Source organism: Oncorhynchus keta, chromosome 37, assembly GCF_023373465.1.
Source record: "Oncorhynchus keta strain PuntledgeMale-10-30-2019 chromosome 37, Oket_V2, whole genome shotgun sequence".
Classification (NCBI taxonomy): domain Eukaryota; kingdom Metazoa; phylum Chordata; class Actinopteri; order Salmoniformes; family Salmonidae; genus Oncorhynchus; species Oncorhynchus keta.
In genome coordinates, this window is record NC_068457.1 from 4,828,048 (window position 1) to 4,846,292 (window position 18,245).

The following is an 18,245-nucleotide window of genomic DNA, read 5'->3' on the forward strand; positions in this document are numbered from 1 at the left end:
AGTTTAATGACTGATAGGAGAAAACTGAGGATGAATCAACAACATTGTAGTTACTCCACAATACTAACATAAATAGATTACAAAGAAGGAAGCTTGTCCAGAATAAAAAATATTCCAAAACGTGCAACCTGTTTGCAATAAGGCACTAAAGTAATACAGAAAATAATGTGGCCAAGAAATGAACTTTTTGTCCGGAATACAAAGCCTTATGTTTGGGGCAAATCTAACACAACACGTCACTGAGTACCACTCTCCATATTTTCAAGCATGTTGTTGGCTCCATCATGTTATGGGTATGCTTGTCATTGCCAAGGACGTGGGAGTTTAGGATAAATATCAATTTAATAGAGCTAAGTGCAGGCAAAATCCTAGAGGTAAATCTGGTTCAGTCTGCTTTCAAACAGTCACTGGGAGACAAATTCACATTTTTTTTGCAGCAAAATAACCCTAAACACAAGGCCAAATATACACTGGAGTTGCTTACCAAGACGACATTGAATGTTCCTGAGTGGCAGAGTTACAGTTTTGACCTAAATCGGCTTGAAGATCTATGTCAAGACTTGTAAAAATCTGTCTAGAAAGCTATTGACAGAGCTTTGACTTAGGGGGTGAATACTTATCTAATCAAGATATAATGGTGTTTTATTTTTCATTAATTAAAAGGGAATAAAAAAAAATCCCACTTTGACATTAGAGTATTGTGTGTGTGTGGATCATTTACAAAAAACGACCAATTAAATTCATTTGAATCCAACTTTGTAACATAACAAAATGTGTTAAAAGTAAGGAGCTGTGAATACTTTCTGAAGGCACTGTGTATTTCAAGCAATGTGACAGGTTTACACACTCATTGTTATTCTCTCAAACAGCTTCATGAGGAATGCTTTTCCAACAGTCTTGAAGGAGTTCCCACATATCCCGAACACTTGGCTACTTTTCCTTCACTCTGCGGTCCAACTCATCCCAAACCATCACACTTGGGTTGAGGTTGGGTGGTTGTGCAGGCCAGGTCATCTGATACAGCACTCCATCACTTTCCTTCTTGGTCAAATAGCCCTTACACAGCCTTGAGGTGTGTTGGGTCATTGTCCTGTTGAAAAACAAATGATAGTCCCACTAAGCGCAAACCAGATTGAATGGCGTATTGCTGCAGAATGCTGTGGTAGCCATGCTGGTTAAGTATGTTTTGAATTCCAAATGAAACCCTGATTTACCAGCATTAAAATACTCTAGATTAACTGAAGTTCTACATGGTTTGCTCGGAATTTGTTTAGAGTACCGTACCGTATACTGCCATCCACTTGGTATAAATCCATAGTAAATCCCATTACCAAATCATTAAAAAATGACCAGAGTGCCACTGAACTGGGGAGGCATAAGTTTACTAGGTACAGTCGATAAATTATAGTCATCCATCCTCAACAGTAGGTTAATGCATCTATTATTACGTGTTTTACTTTTCCATTTTTTTCAACAACAAAAGAATTCTCTGCATTCTTGGGAAGGACCCATAAGTTAGCATTTCACTGTTAGTTCACACCTGTTGTTTACGAAGCATGTGACAAATGCAAATTGATGTGCTAAGAGCATCTGCCAACTGACTAAAACGTGAAATGAATGGCCTTTGGTTTAGAGAGAAAAGTGGATCTGAGTGTCTGCAATTAATAACTTGCAAGATTTTGCCTGCTCAATGTGTACATTTATGTTTTTAATCATTAGTACTTTATGTTTTATGTTGTAAATGTGTTTTTGCATGACATTTTGTGTGTTGCTATTTTGGCCAGGTCAGAGATGTTTAATCTCAATGAGACTAACCTGGTAAAATAAGGATAACATTTTAAACATTAAAATAAAGATCAGCCTGAGATTGGCCTCTAATCAGGCTGCTTTATCAGGTTCCAATGCTGGCTGATTGTAAGTCCTGCTAATATAACTCTACCTGTAGCTGTGTTCACCTCTCCCTTCCTTTTGTTAGTTGATAAACGGGTGTGCGTGGGCCTGAAATGAAAGCTGTATTGTGTAGTCGACTGAGATAAGATTGACAAATGAGCCTTTACCTTACTTTTGTCATGCTCACAGGGCCAGGTGAGTCTCACCCAACTCTCACATTAGTTTTCCTTTCATACTGTTGACCTAGTCAACTGACACCACAAGACATTGTATTTCAAGGCGTTTAGACACATGCAAATGCATTCTATTGTGTTGTGGGATTGTCATGCTGCCATGTTATCTGCACAATCCACACGCTAAACAGCAAAGTGCACATGCAGTTACATCACCCTCTCTGCTGTAATCTTTTCCCAGGTGGTGAAAGGTGGTGTGGTTCTAAGTAGTTTTCAGAGGGCCAGACCGTCACTGCAACAGAGTACATATTAAACTGGAGATTACATTTTGGCACGATACTTTTTATTTATTTTGATTTCACCTTTATTTAACCAGGTAGGCTAGTTGAGAACAAGTTCTCATTTGCAACTGCGACCTGGCCAAGATAAAGCGTAGCAATTCGACACATACAACACAGAGTTACACATGGAATAAACAAAACATACAGTCAATAAAACAGTAGAACAAAAGAAAACAAAAAGTCTATATACAGTGAGTGCATCATACTACAGTGCCTTCAGAAGGTATTCACACCAATTTACTTTTTCCACATTTTGTTGTGGTTCACCCTGAATTTAAAATAGATTACATTCAGATTTTGTGTCACTGATCTACACACAATACCCCATAATGTCAAAGTGGAATTTTTGTATTTTGATTATTTTGCAAATCAATAAAAATCTGGAAAGATGTAATGTCTTGAGTCAAGTATTTAAACCCTTTTGTTATTGCAAACCTAAATAACATTTAACATTTAACATTTAAGTCATTTAGCAGACGCTCTTATCCAGAGCGACTTACAAATTGGTGCATTCACCTTATAGAAAAAAGTGCTTAATAAGTGTCATAATAAGTTGCATGGACTCACTCTGTGTGCAATAATAGCGGTTAACATGCTTTTTGAATGACTACCCGATCTCTGCACCACACACACACAATTATGTTATGTCCCTCAGTCTAGTATTGAATTTCAAGCAGAGATTCAACCACAAAGACCAGGGAGGTTTTCCCATGCCTTGCAAAGAAGGGAACCATTTGGTAGATGGGTAAAAATTTAAGAAAGCGTTTCCCTTTGAGCATGCTGAAGTTATCAATTACACTTTGGATGGTGTATCAATACACTCAGTCGCTACAAAGATGCAGGCGTCCTTCCTAACTCGTTTGCCGGAGAGGAAGGAAACCGCTCAGGGATTTTACCATGAGGCCAATGGTGATTTTAAACATTTTGAGTTTAATGACTGATAGGAGAAAACTGAGGATGAATCAACAACATTGTAGTTACTCCACAATACTAACATAAATAGATTACAAAGAAGGAAGCTTGTCCAGAATAAAAAGATTCCAAAACTTGCAACCTGTTTGCAATAAGGCACAAAAGTAATACGGAAAATAATGTGGCCAAGAAATTAACTTTTTGTCCGTAATACAAAGCCTTATGTTTGGGGCAAATCTAACACAACACATCACTCCATCATGTTATGGGTATGCTTGTCATTGGCAAGGACGTGGGAGTTTAGGATAAATATCAATTTAATAGAGCTAAGCGCAGGCAAAATCCTAGAGGTCAATCTGGTTCAGTCTGCTTTCAAACAGTCACTGGGAGACAAATTCACCTTCTTTCTTCACTTTTTTTGCAGCAAAATAACCCAAAACACAAGGCCAAATATACACTGGAGTTGCTTACCAAGACGACATTGAATGTTCCTGAGTGGCAGTTTTGACCTAAATCAGCTTGAAGATCTATGGCAAGACTTGTAAAAATCTGTCTAGCAAGCTATTGACAGAGCTTTGACTCAGGAGGTTGAATACTTATATAATCAAGATATAATGGTGTTTTATTTTTCATTAATTAAAAGGGAAAAAAAATTATAATCCCACTTTGACATTACAGAGCATTGTGTGTGTAACGATTTTTGTTGGTGAGAGGAGTACCAAAGTGCAGCGTGGTACATATCCATAATACTTTTAATTAAGAATGAATACACAAACAAAAACAACAAAATGATAAACAAACAGTTTTGACAGGTGCCACAAACACTAACCAGAAAATAATCACCCACAACACAAAATGGGGAAACAGGCTACCTAAATATGGCTCTCAATCAGAGACAACGATAGACAGCTCCTCTGATTGAGAACCATACCAGGCCAAACACATAGAAAAATAAAACCTAGACCTACAACATAGAATGCCCACCCACATCACACTTTGACCAAACTAAAAATAGAAACCTACACAACAATCTACGGTCAGGGCGTGACATTTACAAAAAACGACCAATTAAATTGATTTTTATCCAACTATATAACATAACAAATTGTGTAAAATGTAAGAGCTGTGAACACTTTCTGAAGGCACTGTGTATTTCAAGCAATGTGACAGGTTTACACACTCATTGGCATTCTCTCAAACAGCTTCATGAGGAATGCTTTTCCAACAGTCTTGAAGGAGTTCCCACATATGCCAAGCACTTGTTGGCTACTTTTTCTTCACTCTGCGGTCCAACTCATCTCAAACCATATCACTTGGGTTGAGGTCGGGTGTTTTGTGCAGGCCAGGTCATCTGATGTAGCACTCCATCACTCTCCTTCTTTGTCAAATAGCCCGTACACAGCCTTGAGGTGTGTTGGGTCATTGTCCTGTTGAAAACAAAACCAGATGGGATGGCGTATCGCTGCAGAATGCTGTGGTAGCCATGCTGGTTAAGTGTGCCTTGAATTCCAAATAAATCACTGATTTACCAGCAAAATCACCCCCAAACTATCACACCTTCTCCTCCATGCTTCACGGTGGGAACCACACAACCGTTCACCTACTCTGCATCTCACAAAGACACAGTGATTGGAACCAAAAATCTCACATTTGGCCTCATCAGACCACAGGACAGATTTCTACCAGTATAATGTCAATTGCTAGTGTTTCTTGGCCCAAGAAAGTCTGTTATTATTATTGGTGTCCTTTAGAAGTGGTTTCTTTGTAGTAATTTGACCATTAAGGCCTGATTCACACAGTCTCTGAACTGTCAATGTTCAGATGTGTCTGTTACTTGAACTTTGTGAAGTGTTTATGTGGGCTGCAATCTGAGGTGCAGCCCACATGAACATATCCTCTGCAACAGATGTAACTCTGGGTCTTCCTTTCCTGAGAGACAGTTTCATCATAACACTTGATGGTTTTTGAAACTACACTTTAAGAAACGTTCAAAGTTCTTGAAATTTTCCACATTGACTGACCTTCATGTCTTAAAGTAACGATTTACTGTCGTTGCGCTTTGCATATTTGAGCTGTTCTTGCCATAGTATGGACTTTTAGAAAATAAAGTACTTTTCTGTATACCACTCCTACCTTGTCACAACACAACTGATTGGCTCAAACACATTAGGAAGGAAAGAATATTCCACCAATTAACTTTTAACAAGGCACACCTGTTAATTGAAATGCATTCCAGGTGACTACCTCATGGAGCTTATTGAGAGAATGCCGACAGTGTGCAAAGCTGTCATCAAGGCAAAGGGTGACTACTTTGAAGAATCTCAAATATAAAATATATTTTGATTTGTTTAATACATTTTTGGTTACTACATGAATATTTCATAGTTTTGATGTTTTCACTATTAATCAACAATGTAGAAAATAGTACAAATATATAAAAACCCTGGAATGAGTAGGTGTGTCCAAAGTTTTGACTGGTACTCTATATATATTTTAAATACAGCGGTGATGTCTTCTTGTTATTTTTGTCAAATAGCTATAATAAAATGTATTTTAACTCCCAGTGTCAGTTATTGCTAATGTCTTCCTTCACATTGTCATACACATGTAGTTTAATTATGCGTGTATGGATATTGAAAAATAGTGAGGAATTAAAATGTGACACCTGAAAGATGTGTATTTGTATTTGTATTTATAATGGATCCCCATTAGCTGCTGCCAAAGCAGCAGCTACTCTTCCTGGGGTCCAGCGAATTAAGGCAGTTTATACAATTTTAAAACATTGCAATACATTCACAGATTTCACAACACACTGTGTGCCCTCAGGCCCCTACTCCACCACTACCACATATCTACAGTACTAAATCCATGTGTTGCAATGCCTGATAGTGTCTGATATTCCATTTATGTCTGTAACCCATTCACTCATGTAACTTTAAAGGGGAAAACAGAAGTTGCTACATCCATTTTAGGTCTTAAAAATGTATAATATGTACCTATAGATTTTTGAAGAATATAACTTTTTTATAAATGCCTCGAGCTTAGTTTAACTATCGTACCCCACCAGAACCCAAAATATAAGCTTGTTTTACGCCAATGAATTTAAACAAACACTGTTTTGCCTCAAAACATAGTTACAACTATAATGATTATATCATATATAGATGGTAAGTCCTTGCATCCAAAGCTCTGTCTGAATTTGAGAGTGATTACATTTCTCCAGCCCCATCCATCAGCTTTTTACCCAAACAGTGGCATGGAGAACGCTTTGTTATTGTTTCAACTGCTGATTGGTCCATTAAAGGAGGCGTGACTCCTGAGAATGGACAGACACATACTCAGTCATTTACTCATTGGCCAATTCAAGTTATTACATGCATTTTATTCGGAATTGTCGCTTATTTTATTTGGAAGAGTAGTCCCTGTGACGCTGTATGGGGAAAAACCTCTAAAGCTGCCCTGATTTTACACATTAGTGGAAAGACTATAGTGTGACTGCCTAGTCATAAAGCAGGGAATAATCATTCAAAACCTGCCCCAATACAGTGGCAATAACGCTATCACAACAGCCGTCCAGCCATAAATATGAAGTTAATGTCCGATTTTATTGTTTAATGGGGGGTAAAACAACTGATACGGGAGGAAAATGTGTACTTTACCAGAATAGTTTTCTTGTTAAATTATCTACTGAGCCAAAGGGTTGATGTTGGTTGAGTCAAGGTCACTGTCTGTCCTTTTGATCCTCGCCTTGCATTCCTTTGAAACTCTTTTGTAATGGATGTTTAGCTTGTTACTGAGTCAACACCACACACTCTTGCAGCTTCATGGCCACATAATGAGCTGTGTTTGTGAAAAGAACCATTGATACCCAGAGATAGTTTTGCCGCTTGGACCCAGAACCGAGATGAAGCTTTTTAAGCCAGACATAATTGTCAATGGAAAAATTCATATTTTAGTCCTATGCTTAAACTGGGTCCAGGAAACAGCCCCACAATGTCTGTGGCTCCTACTGTCATCTTGAAAATAAATGAGTTGGGACAAATCTTCAAAAATGTGTGCCTTGCTAGCAGGTGTATTCATCAAATGCATTTTGCATGATGATTGTAGAGGTAAACAGCCTAGAGAGGTTACTGCAACATTCCAGTGGCAGTCCTATGAATGAAACTTCCTCACAGTCCAAACACATGTTTGGCAGTCTACCAGCCAAATATTAGGTGTTCTGTTCTTTGTCATAATCATCAAAGTTTAATATTCAATGTAAAAATAGTAGACAATAGAATATAATAGAAATCGTATGAAACAACCAATGATATAATAACTGTGAGAGGTTCTTATATGGGTTCAGCTTTATCAAACCGAACACATTTGTCTTGTTTCCTATTGGTCAGATTATAGTTGGTCCAGTGGCAGCATTTTTGCGATTGGACTGAAATTCAAGCTGAATAATAATTATCAATCATAGAGTATTATTAGAGTATTAGAGTATAGAGTATTATTATTATTATTGAGTTGAGCAGCGTCTTTCAGCCACACTGTGTGCTGCTCTCGCATATAGAAACAAAGGCTGATCGAGGACATAAAAAAATGCTGGCTTTGTAAACTGTGCTACATGTGTCTATAACTTACTTCATGCATGTAATACTCATATTTTACTCTGCTCTCTTTAGTGGATCTTGATGGTATTTGGTGGTTTAGCTAGATGCTGGTGTTGAAGGTTGCTGAAATGTACACGTGGGTGTGGAGCCGTCCTGCTTTAAGAATGAGGAGAACAGCATGTATTATTCATACATCCTCGTCACACATCTCATCCGATTGAGTTGTGTTATGGCTAAAGGTGAGGGTTAAGGGACAGCTGTCCACAGGGAGGGGAACAGGGGATACAATACGTGGCACAGAGATGCTTTCTGGGTATTGTTGACACACCTTTTTTGATCCCACTTGTCTGCCTTCTGTTTGTTCGTGATGGGTGAGCATACAATATCCATCTTATGCTTTGTCAAATACGCTTTGTCAAATACGATTATGCTTTGTCAAATACTTCAGGATCCCTGCATTAAAAGTGGTTCTTTAAAGGACCCTGCCTTCAAATCAAATCGCATTTGTCACATGCGCCGAATTCAACAGGTGTAGACGTTACAGTGAAATGCTTACTTACAAGCCCTTAACCAACAATGCAGTTTTAAGAAAATACCAACAACAAAAAAGTAAGAAATAAGAATAACAAATAATTAAAGAGCAGATAAGAATAGTTGGAGTAGCAGTGGTGTTGGCTGTAGTGTTGTCCTGCTATCCTCCTATCTTAACTCACTATGGTCGTTGTTCTCCTGCCAGGATATGAACTTGATTGACATCCTGTGGAGGCAGGACATTGACCTAGGTGCCGAGCGGGAGGTGTTTGACCTGAGCCTGCGGCAGAAGGAGGATGAGCTGCGCAGGCAGAGGGAACTGGAGGAGGAGAATAGGCTGCACCTGCTGAGGGAGCAGGATAAGGCCTTGCTCGAACAGCTGGAGCTGGACGAGGAGACTGGAGAGTTCATGCCCTGCCTGCTACCCAGTGAACCAGAGCTGCCCAACACAGAGGGAAACCAGGGTCTGTCTGTCTGTCTGTCTGTCTGTCTGTCTGTCTGTCTGTCTGTCTGTCTGTCTGTCTGTCTGTCTGTCTGTCTCACCAGAGAGTGGTCCCCCTCTGGAATAGAAAAGAGTGGTCCCCCTCTGGAATAGAAAAGAGTGGTCCCCCTCTGGAATAGAAAAGAGTGGTCCCCCTCTGGAATAGAAAAGAGTGGTCCCCCTCTGGAATAGAAAAGAGTGGTCCCCCTCTGGAATAGAAAAGAGTGGTCCCCCTCTGGAATAGAAAAGAGTGGTCCCCCTCTGGAATAGAAAAGAGTGGTCCCCCTCTGGAATAGAAAAGAGTAACGAGATTAGAATTTATGCTAGGGAAATGCATGTGTAGGTGTTCTGTGTCTTGTTTTTTTAAATATTTATTTTGAGGGTGGTATACAAAAGTATCTATATCCACAGTAAAACGAGTCTTATATCAACAAAACCTGAAAGGCCGCTCAGCAAGGAAGAAGCCACTGCTCCAAAACCACCAAAAAAAGCAAGACTACGGTTTGCAACTGCACATGGGGACAAAGATCGTACTTTTTGGAGAAATATCTTCTGATCTGATGAAACAAAAAAATAATTGTTTGGCCGTAATACCATCGTTATGTTTGGAGGAAAAAGGGGAGGCTTGCAAGCCGAAGAACATCATCTCAACAGTGAAGCACGGGGGTGGAAGCATCATGTTGTGGGGTTGCTTTGCTGCAGGAGGCTTTTGCTCAACCCTATAGAACATTTGTGGGCAGAACTGAAAAAGCGTGTGTGAGCAAGGAGGCCTACAAATCTGACTCAGTTTCACCAGTTCTGTCAGGAGGAATAGGCCGAAATTCACCCAACTTATTGTGGGAAGCTTGTGGAAGGCTACCCAAAATGTTTGACCCAAGTTAAACAATTTAAAGGCAATGCTCCCAAATACTAATTGAGTGTATGTAAACTTCTGACCCACTGGGAATGTGATGAAAGAAATAAAAGCTGAAATAAATAATTCTCTCTTACTATTACATATTTGACATTTCACATTCTTAAAATAAAGTGGTGATCCTAACTGACCTAAAACAGGGAATGTTAAAGGGATTAAATGTCAGGAATTGTGAAAACCCGATTTCAACGGTTAATTATGTTAAAAAATAATTCAAATAACTTATCGCTCATATCGCTCATACAGCCAGTAATTTATATCTGTGTGTCTGTTTTTGTAGAACACCATTTTTTCCAGAGTGGATGGGGATGCACTTTCATTTGATGAGTGCATGCAGCTTCTCGCAGAGACATTCCCTTTCATAGAAACCATTGAGGTAAGAGAATACACTACCAATACCTACAAACCAGAAAACATAATTCCAATCTGTTTCTCCTCTTATCAATGCATCCCCTCTAATTTCCAGTATGTGTCTGTGTATTATAGCTCCCCCATCCTCCTCCTGCACATATCATGCCCTCCCCTTCCATTGGCAACAGTAGGCCAGATATGCTGACCTCCCAGCAGTCACCTGTGGCCCAGAACCCCATGCTCTCTGCTCTGCTGGCCCCCCACAAGGCTCCCACTGCTGTGCCTGCGTCTCTGGAACCAGCCCCTGTGGATGTGGAGCAGGCCTGGATGGAGCTGCTCTCCCTGCCTGAGCTCCAGGTAGGTATGGCACAACGGAACAATTCATGAGGCCACAACAAGCCCTGTTCAGCTAGGTAATGGACACCTAACAACGAGTGGCTGCTGCAGTAGGGTGTGCGAGGACACAGCACAAGCACGCCTTTGTTAGAACAAATTTGAAAAGTAGACTTCCTGATAATTCTCTTTTATTTATGTCCTTTTCTGTTGGCATGATCTTTCTCAAACAGGTATTATTGTGCATCACACAAAATATACGTACCCCGCATAGGCCTAAATGCAAGAAAATACATTAGCCAACTGAGTTTCTATGTTCTGAAATAGCACACACATTAGAACTCATTGAACTCAAGTCCAGGAACGTTTACAAGCCAAACAAGCCTTATTGGAATGATGAGTTAAGGGACCTATGATCTGTACACCGCAAGGCTGAGCACTTATTTCTACAGTGTAAAGATAGGAATACAAGATAACATTTTAGAAAGGATTTTAAGAAAAAACAGCATGTGTTTGATTAAAAACTGAGCCTATTCAAACAGAGATATCAGAGAGGGCAGGTATTACACCTTGAGGAGAAACAGACAATAAATTCTCAACAGTTCTGGAACCAAATAAGTTAGGACCAAAACGACATAAGAAAATTCCAATGGAAGTCAGTGAAGAGCAGTGGGGCTGAAGTTCTCAGCAGGTAGCGGCAGCAGGTAGCCTAGTGGTTAGAGCATTGGACTAGTAACCCGAAAGGTTTTAATATCGAATCCCCGAGCTGACAAGGTAAAAATATGTCATTCTGCCACTGAACAAGGCAGCTAACCCACTGTTCCTAGGCCGTAATTGAAAATAGGAATTTGTTCTTAACTGACTTGCCTAGTTAAATAAAGGAAGAAAAACACAACAACAAAAGAACACGACGTCAAACTCAGAACCCTCTTATATACTGTATTGAAATGCCAGAATGATAGTAGAGAGAATAATTTACTTCAGCTTTCATTTCTTTCATCACATTCCCAGTGGGTCAGAAGTTTACAAACACTATATTAGTATTTGGTAGCATTGCCTTTGAATTGTTTAACTTGGGCCAAATGTTCCAGGTAGCCTTCCAGAAGCTTCCCACGATTAGTTGGGTATAACTGGTGTAACTGAGTCAGGTTTCTGGGCCTCCTTGCTCGCACATGCTTTTTCAGTTCTGCCCACACATGTTCTATAGGATTGAGGTCAGGGCTTTGTGATCGCCACTCCAATACCTTGACTTTGTTGTCCTTAAGCCATTTTGCCACAACTTTGGAAGTATGCTTGAGGTCATTGTTCATTTGGAAGACCCATTTGCAACCAAGCTTTAACTTCCTGACTGATGTCTTGAGATGTTGTTCAATATATCCACATCATTTTCCGTCCTCTTGATGCCATCTATTTTGTGAAGTGCACCAGTCCCTCCTGCAGCAAAGCACCCCCAGAACATGATGCTGCCACCCCCGGTGCTTCACGGTTGGGATGGTGTTCCTCAGCTTGCAAGCCTCACTCCTTTTCCTCCAAACATGACGATGGTCATTATGGCCAAACATTTCTATTTTTGTTTCATCAGACCAGAGGACATTTCTCCAAAAAGTACAATCTTTGTCCCCATGTGCAGTTGCAAACTGTAATCTGGCTTTTTTTATGGCGGTTTTGGAGCAGTGGCTTCATTGAGTGACCTTTCAGGTTATGTCGATATAGGACTCGTTTTACTGTTTCCTCAAGCATCTTCACAGGGTCCTTTGCTGTTGTTCTGAGATTGATTTGCACTTTTTGCACCAAAGTATGTTCATCTCTTGGAGACAATATGCGTCTCCTCCCTGAGCGGTATGACGGCTGTGTGGTCCCATGGTGTTTATATTTGCGTACTATTGTTTGTGTAGATGAACGTGGTACCTTCAGGTGTTTGGAAATTGCTCCCAAGGATGAACCAGACTTGTGGAGGACTACAATTTTTTTCTGAGGTCTTGGCTGATTTATTTTGATTTCCCATGATGTCAAGCAGAGGCACTGAGTATGAAGGTAGGCCTTGAAATACATCCACAGCTACACCTCCAATTGACTGAAATGATGTCGTTTAGCCTATCAGAAGCTTCTAAAGCATGACATCATTTTCTGGAATTTCCCAAGCTGTTTAAAGGCACATTCAACTTATTGTACGTAAACTTCTGATCCACTTGAATTGTGATACAGTGAATTATAAGTGAAATAATCTGTTTGTTGGAAAAATTACTTGTGTCATGCACAAATTAGATGTTCAAACCGACTTGCCAAAACGACAGTTTGTTGACAAGAAATTTGTGGAGTGGTTGAAAAACAAGTTTTAATGACTCCAACCTAAGTGCATGTAAACTTCCGACTTCAACTGTAACCCGTACCTAAATGAGGAGTTGTCCTTGGCAGAAGTTAAGAAGGCGATTGACACAGCAAAAAATGGGAAAGCATTTGGCATTGATGAACTTCTTAATGAAGTCTTAAAATCCTCTAAATTAACTTAAGTTCTACATGGTTTGCATTGAATTTGTTTCGAGTACAGTGTACTGCCATCCACTTGGAATAAGTCCATAGTAAATCCCATTACCAAATCATTAAAAAATGACCCGAGAGTGCCACTGAACTGGAGAGGCATAAGTTTACTAGGTACGGTCTATAAATTATATTCATCCATCCTCAACAGTAGGTTAATGCATCTATTATTACGTGTTTTACTTTTCTATTTTTTCTCCAAAAACAAATCTCTGCATTGTTGGGAAGGACCCATAAGTTAGCATTTCACTGTTAGTCCACACCTGTTGTTTACGAAGCATGTGACAAATACAAATTGATTTGATAAAAGCATCTGCCAACTGACTAAAATGTGAAATGAATGGCCTCTAGTTCAGAGAGAGAAGTTAATCTGAGTGTCTGCAATTAACTTGCAAGATCTTGCATGCTCAATGATGTTCAGTGCCACTGAACTGGAGAGGTATACGTTTACTAGGTACGATCTATAAATTATATTCATCCATCCTCAACAGTAGGTTAATGACCTTTTTGAAAGATCAAAACATTATGGTGGAAAAACAAAATAGTTTTCGTAAATCCAGAGACTGTATCGATCATATCTACTACATGGACTCTACAAGATGTTGAAAGCGTTCCACAGGGATGCTGGCCCATGTTGTGTCAAGTTGGCTGAATGTCAACTGGCGATTTGACACATGGAAAATGTCATTCATTCATTAATTGTATTAATTCACTCTGTGATCAAGTTTCATTGAATAGGGTTTTCATACTTGATATGGAGCTGTATATAGTTCCACCACGGGATAGCACGTATCCAAATATAAAGCTTTTTCAGCCATGACTGTACATAGTCTTGAACTACAATGGCAATGCTATCCAATTTTAGATAGTCATTTTACCCATTGTTTATAAGGGTTGCCCACTAGTTTTTCACTATGATAATGAAGACATGAAATTAACAGTCTCACCTTTCAATAAAATATTTTACAATGTATATAGGTCACTGACTGTTTTCTAATTCTTTGTTTTCCTCTTATTTTCAACAGCAGAACTTAAAAATGCAAGTGTCAGATATCCTGGATCAGAATGGCTATACCAGCACAAGCATGCCCCTAGAGGTGCAGGACCCTAACTACAGCTTCTACTTGCCTGAGCTCCCAGGCTTGGTCACAAACATTGATACTACACCACCTGTCCTACTCATCAACAACTTCAAAGGGATGGTTCCCCCTGACAACCTCAACCAAATGACTCTGAAACCCCCAGAGCTCAACACAACCTACACCACAGACAGCCTCTGTAAGCTGTTCTACACTGACCACTCAAACACAAAACCAAGCTCCCCCATGTTATCCTTTACTTCCAATGAGGCGGAGAAGGAGGTGAGACACAAACCACTGGAACCGTCAGAAATACATGTCCCCCAATTTTCCCTGACAGATGGACACAGGACTGCTACAGAGTTTCCTGACTCTGACTCCGGTCTGTCAATGGACAATGTCAGCTCGCCTATGAAATCCCATCAGGACGATAGTTCTATGGGATATAGCGACTCAGACCTGGAGGAGATGGACAGCAACCAGTCTGAGTACAGAGAGATGTTCTCACTGTCTCTCCATGGAGAGGAACAACAGTCCTCCCCTTTCAACACTGGTCCAGTATCCCATTTTCCGGCAGACAGTCTACCCTACCCAAAGAGTGAGCTCATAGAGGGCAACGGCCATAACCAGCGCCCATTCACCAAAGACAAGTCGAGAAGACACTCTGCGGGCTGCCAGTCCCGTCTGTCCAGAGACGAACAGCGGGCCAAGGCCCTGGGGATCCCCTTTGCTGTGGAGCTCATTATCAACCTGCCCGTGGACGACTTCAATGAGCTCATGTCCAAGCACCAGCTTAACGAGGTCCAGCTGTTCCTGATCCGAGACATCCGCCGACGGGGAAAGAACAAGGTGGCAGCCCAGAACTGCCGCAAGCGCAAGATGGAGAGCATCTCAGGCCTGGAGGGGGAGCTTGAAGCACTGTGCGAGAAGAAGGCGCACTTACTCAGGGTGAGTGCCCAGAGGAAAGGCAGTCTGAAGGAGATAAAGGAGCAGCTGGGGAGTCTGTACCTGGAGGTGTTCAGTCGGCTGAGAGATGAGGAGGGGAAGCCCTACTCTCCCAGTGACTACTCTCTCCAGCAGGCCTCCGATGGCAGCATGTTCCTTGTGCCTCGTGTTAAAAAGACACTCAAGAGTGAAGACAAATAGTCTCTTCCATTGAACAGTTTTCATTACTTTTGTTCATACCTACTCTAAAAGACTACCATGCTCAAAGTTATATGCTAGACTATCAAAATGATATATGTTGCTTAAGGAGTAGTGAAACAGGAGTGTTATTTTACTTAATTCCACTTGGTTAATGCAATAATATTGTCAATGTTGAAATCTCTCCTTATTTTGTACAGCAATGCTTTTCTTTGTTCCTGTAATCATAGCTATGCAAATAGATTTCTACCCTATTTGCAATTGAGAAATGATGACATGTGTGTATGTACAGTTGAAGTCAGAAGTTTACATACACTTAGGTTGGAATCATTAAAACTCATTTTTCAACCACTCCATGAATTTCTTGTTAACAAACTATCGTTTTGGGAAGTCAGTTAGGACATCTACTTTGTGAATGACGCAGGTAATTTTTCCTAAAATTGTTTACAGACAGATTATTTAAATTATAATTCACTGTATCACTATTCCAGTGGGTCAGAAGTTTACATACTCTAAATTGACTGTGCCTTTAAACAACTTGGAAAATTCCAGAAAATTATGTCATGGCTTTAGAAGCTTCTGATAGGATAATTTACATAAATTGAATCAATTTGAGGTGTACATGTGGATATATTTCAAGGCCTACCTTCAAACTCGCTGCCTTTTTCCTTGACATCAGGGGAAAACCAAAAGAAATCAGCCAAGTCTGGTTCATCCTTGGGAGCAATTTCCAAACACCTGAAGGTACCACGTTCATCTGCACAAACAATAGTATGCAAGTATAAACACCATGGGGCCACGCAGCCGTCATACCACTCAGGAAGGAGACGCATATTGTCTCCTAGAGATGAACGTATTTTGGTGTGAAAAGTACAAATCAATCCCAGGACAACAGCAAAGGACCTTTTGAAGATGCTTGAGGAAACAGGTGCTAAAGTATCTATATCCACAGTAAAATGAGTCCTATATCGACATAACCTGAAAGGCCACTCAGCAAGGAAGAAGCCACTGCTCCAAAAACGTCATTACAAATACAGACTAAAGTTTGCAATTGCACATGGGGACAAAGATTGTACTTTTTGGAGAAATGTCCTCTGGTCTGAAACAAAAATAGAACTGTTTGGCCATAATTGACCATCGTCATGTTTGGAGGAAAAAGGGTGAGGCTTGCAAGCCGAGGAACACCATCCCAACCATGGAGCACGGGGGTGGCAGCATAATGTTGTGGGGGTACTTTGCTGCAGGAGGGACTGGTGCACTTCACAAAATAGATGGAACCGTGAGGATGGAAAATTAGATGGATATATTGAAGCTACATCTCAAGACATCAATCAGGAAGTTAAATCTTGGTCGCAAATGCACCTTCCAAATGAACAATGACCCTAAGCATACTTCCAAAGTTGTGGCAAAATGGCTTAAGGACAACAAAGTCAAGGTATTGGAGTGGCCATCACAAAACCCTGACCACAATCCCATGGAAAATGTGTGGACAGAACTGAAAAAGCATGTGCGAGCAAGGAGGCCTACACAACCTGACTCAGTTACACCAGCTACTATTTAATGAATCTGCCAGTTGAGGACTTGTGAGGCATCTGTTTCTCAAACTAGAGACTCTAATATACTTGTCCTCTTGCTCAGTTGTGCACCGGGGCCTCTCATTACTCTTTCTATTCTGGTTAGAGTCAGTTTGCGCTGTTCTGTGAAGGGGAGTAGTACACCGCTTTGTACGAGATCTTCAGTTTCTTGGCAATTTCTCGCATGGAATAGCCTTCATTTCTTGGAACAAGAATAGACTGACGAGTTTCAGAAGAAAGTCTTTGTTTCTGGCAAATTTTGAGCCTGTAATCAAACCCACAAATGCTGATGCTCCAGATACTCAACTAGTCTAAAGAAGGCCAGTTATATTGCTTCTTTAATCAGGACAACAGTTTTCATAATTGAAAAATGGTTTTCTAATGATCAGTTAGCCTTTTAAAATTTAAAGTTGGATTAGCTAACACAACGTGCACAGGAGTGATGGTTGCTGATAATGGGCCTCTGTACGCCTTTGTAGATATTCCATTAAAAAATCAGCCGTATCCAGCTACAATAGTAATTTACAACATTAACAATGTCTACACTGTATTTCTGATCAATTTTATGTTATTTTAATAGACAAAAAAATAGCTTTTCTTTCAAAAACAAGGACATTTCTAAGTGACCCCAACATTTTGAATGGTAGTAGTATTGGTAACATAGTATTGGTAACCATCTATATGCAATATAAAAATAAACATTTGAAGTGTAGACTAAGTTGCACATTTTAATTCAATCCAAATTCTGCTTCCTGTAAGGCATGTCCAATTCAAATTTGATTCAAATTCAAGAGTTTAATTGAAATTCAAGAGCAATTCGTAACTAAATTCTGAATCGACCCCAACCTTGCTAACTAGGTAACTACCCCATGTTCTTGAAGTATACGACAGATAAAAATGACAGGGGTGTTTTCATGTAAAGCTTTGTTGACATTTGTGCAAATAAAGGTTGAAAGATCATCTCCACCCCATTTCTATTGTTCTCCTCCTTTCATGTCTAAGTGGAGGTTCATTACCCTTACAGAAAAACAGGTTCTGGCAAACAGTTGTGGCAAACCTTTGGCCAATTCACCATAAATCTGTGACAAGCTCATATTTTCACATGCAAATTCGATTTGTCGCAAACTGTTGTGGTGAATTTGCAGAACTTTCTGTTTGCTGCAAAGTATGAATATGCACATTTAGACCAGGTGTTTGGTTACTGTGTGTTAAACATTGAAATGTTTGTACATAAACCAAATCACACAACTTTAAATGAACTTACTACACAGAGAAATAAATGAAACATCTAAATATAGTAAATATACTATACAAAATGTATTCAATGTCTTTAACAGATAACAAATGTATCCAATACAACTTGAAATCATCAGCATGGTAATGAAAAAAAG

The 18,245-nt window shown here is 39.9% G+C and overlaps 1 protein-coding gene across 1 annotated transcript in view; it reads left to right on the top strand.

Moving 5' to 3' along the window:
* LOC118370099 (nuclear factor erythroid 2-related factor 2-like) overlaps positions 1 to 17,820 on the top strand; it is a 41,659-nt gene extending 23,839 nt beyond the window's left edge. The window contains exons 2-5 of the mRNA XM_052498890.1: positions 8,648 to 8,914; positions 10,117 to 10,212; positions 10,323 to 10,544; positions 14,084 to 17,820. Coding sequence (XP_052354850.1) covers positions 8,648 to 8,914; positions 10,117 to 10,212; positions 10,323 to 10,544; positions 14,084 to 15,283 — 1,785 coding nt within the window. The 3' untranslated portion in view covers positions 15,284 to 17,820. The remainder of the gene's footprint in view (positions 1 to 8,647; positions 8,915 to 10,116; positions 10,213 to 10,322; positions 10,545 to 14,083) is intronic.
* Positions 17,821 to 18,245: the final 425 nt, after the last annotated feature.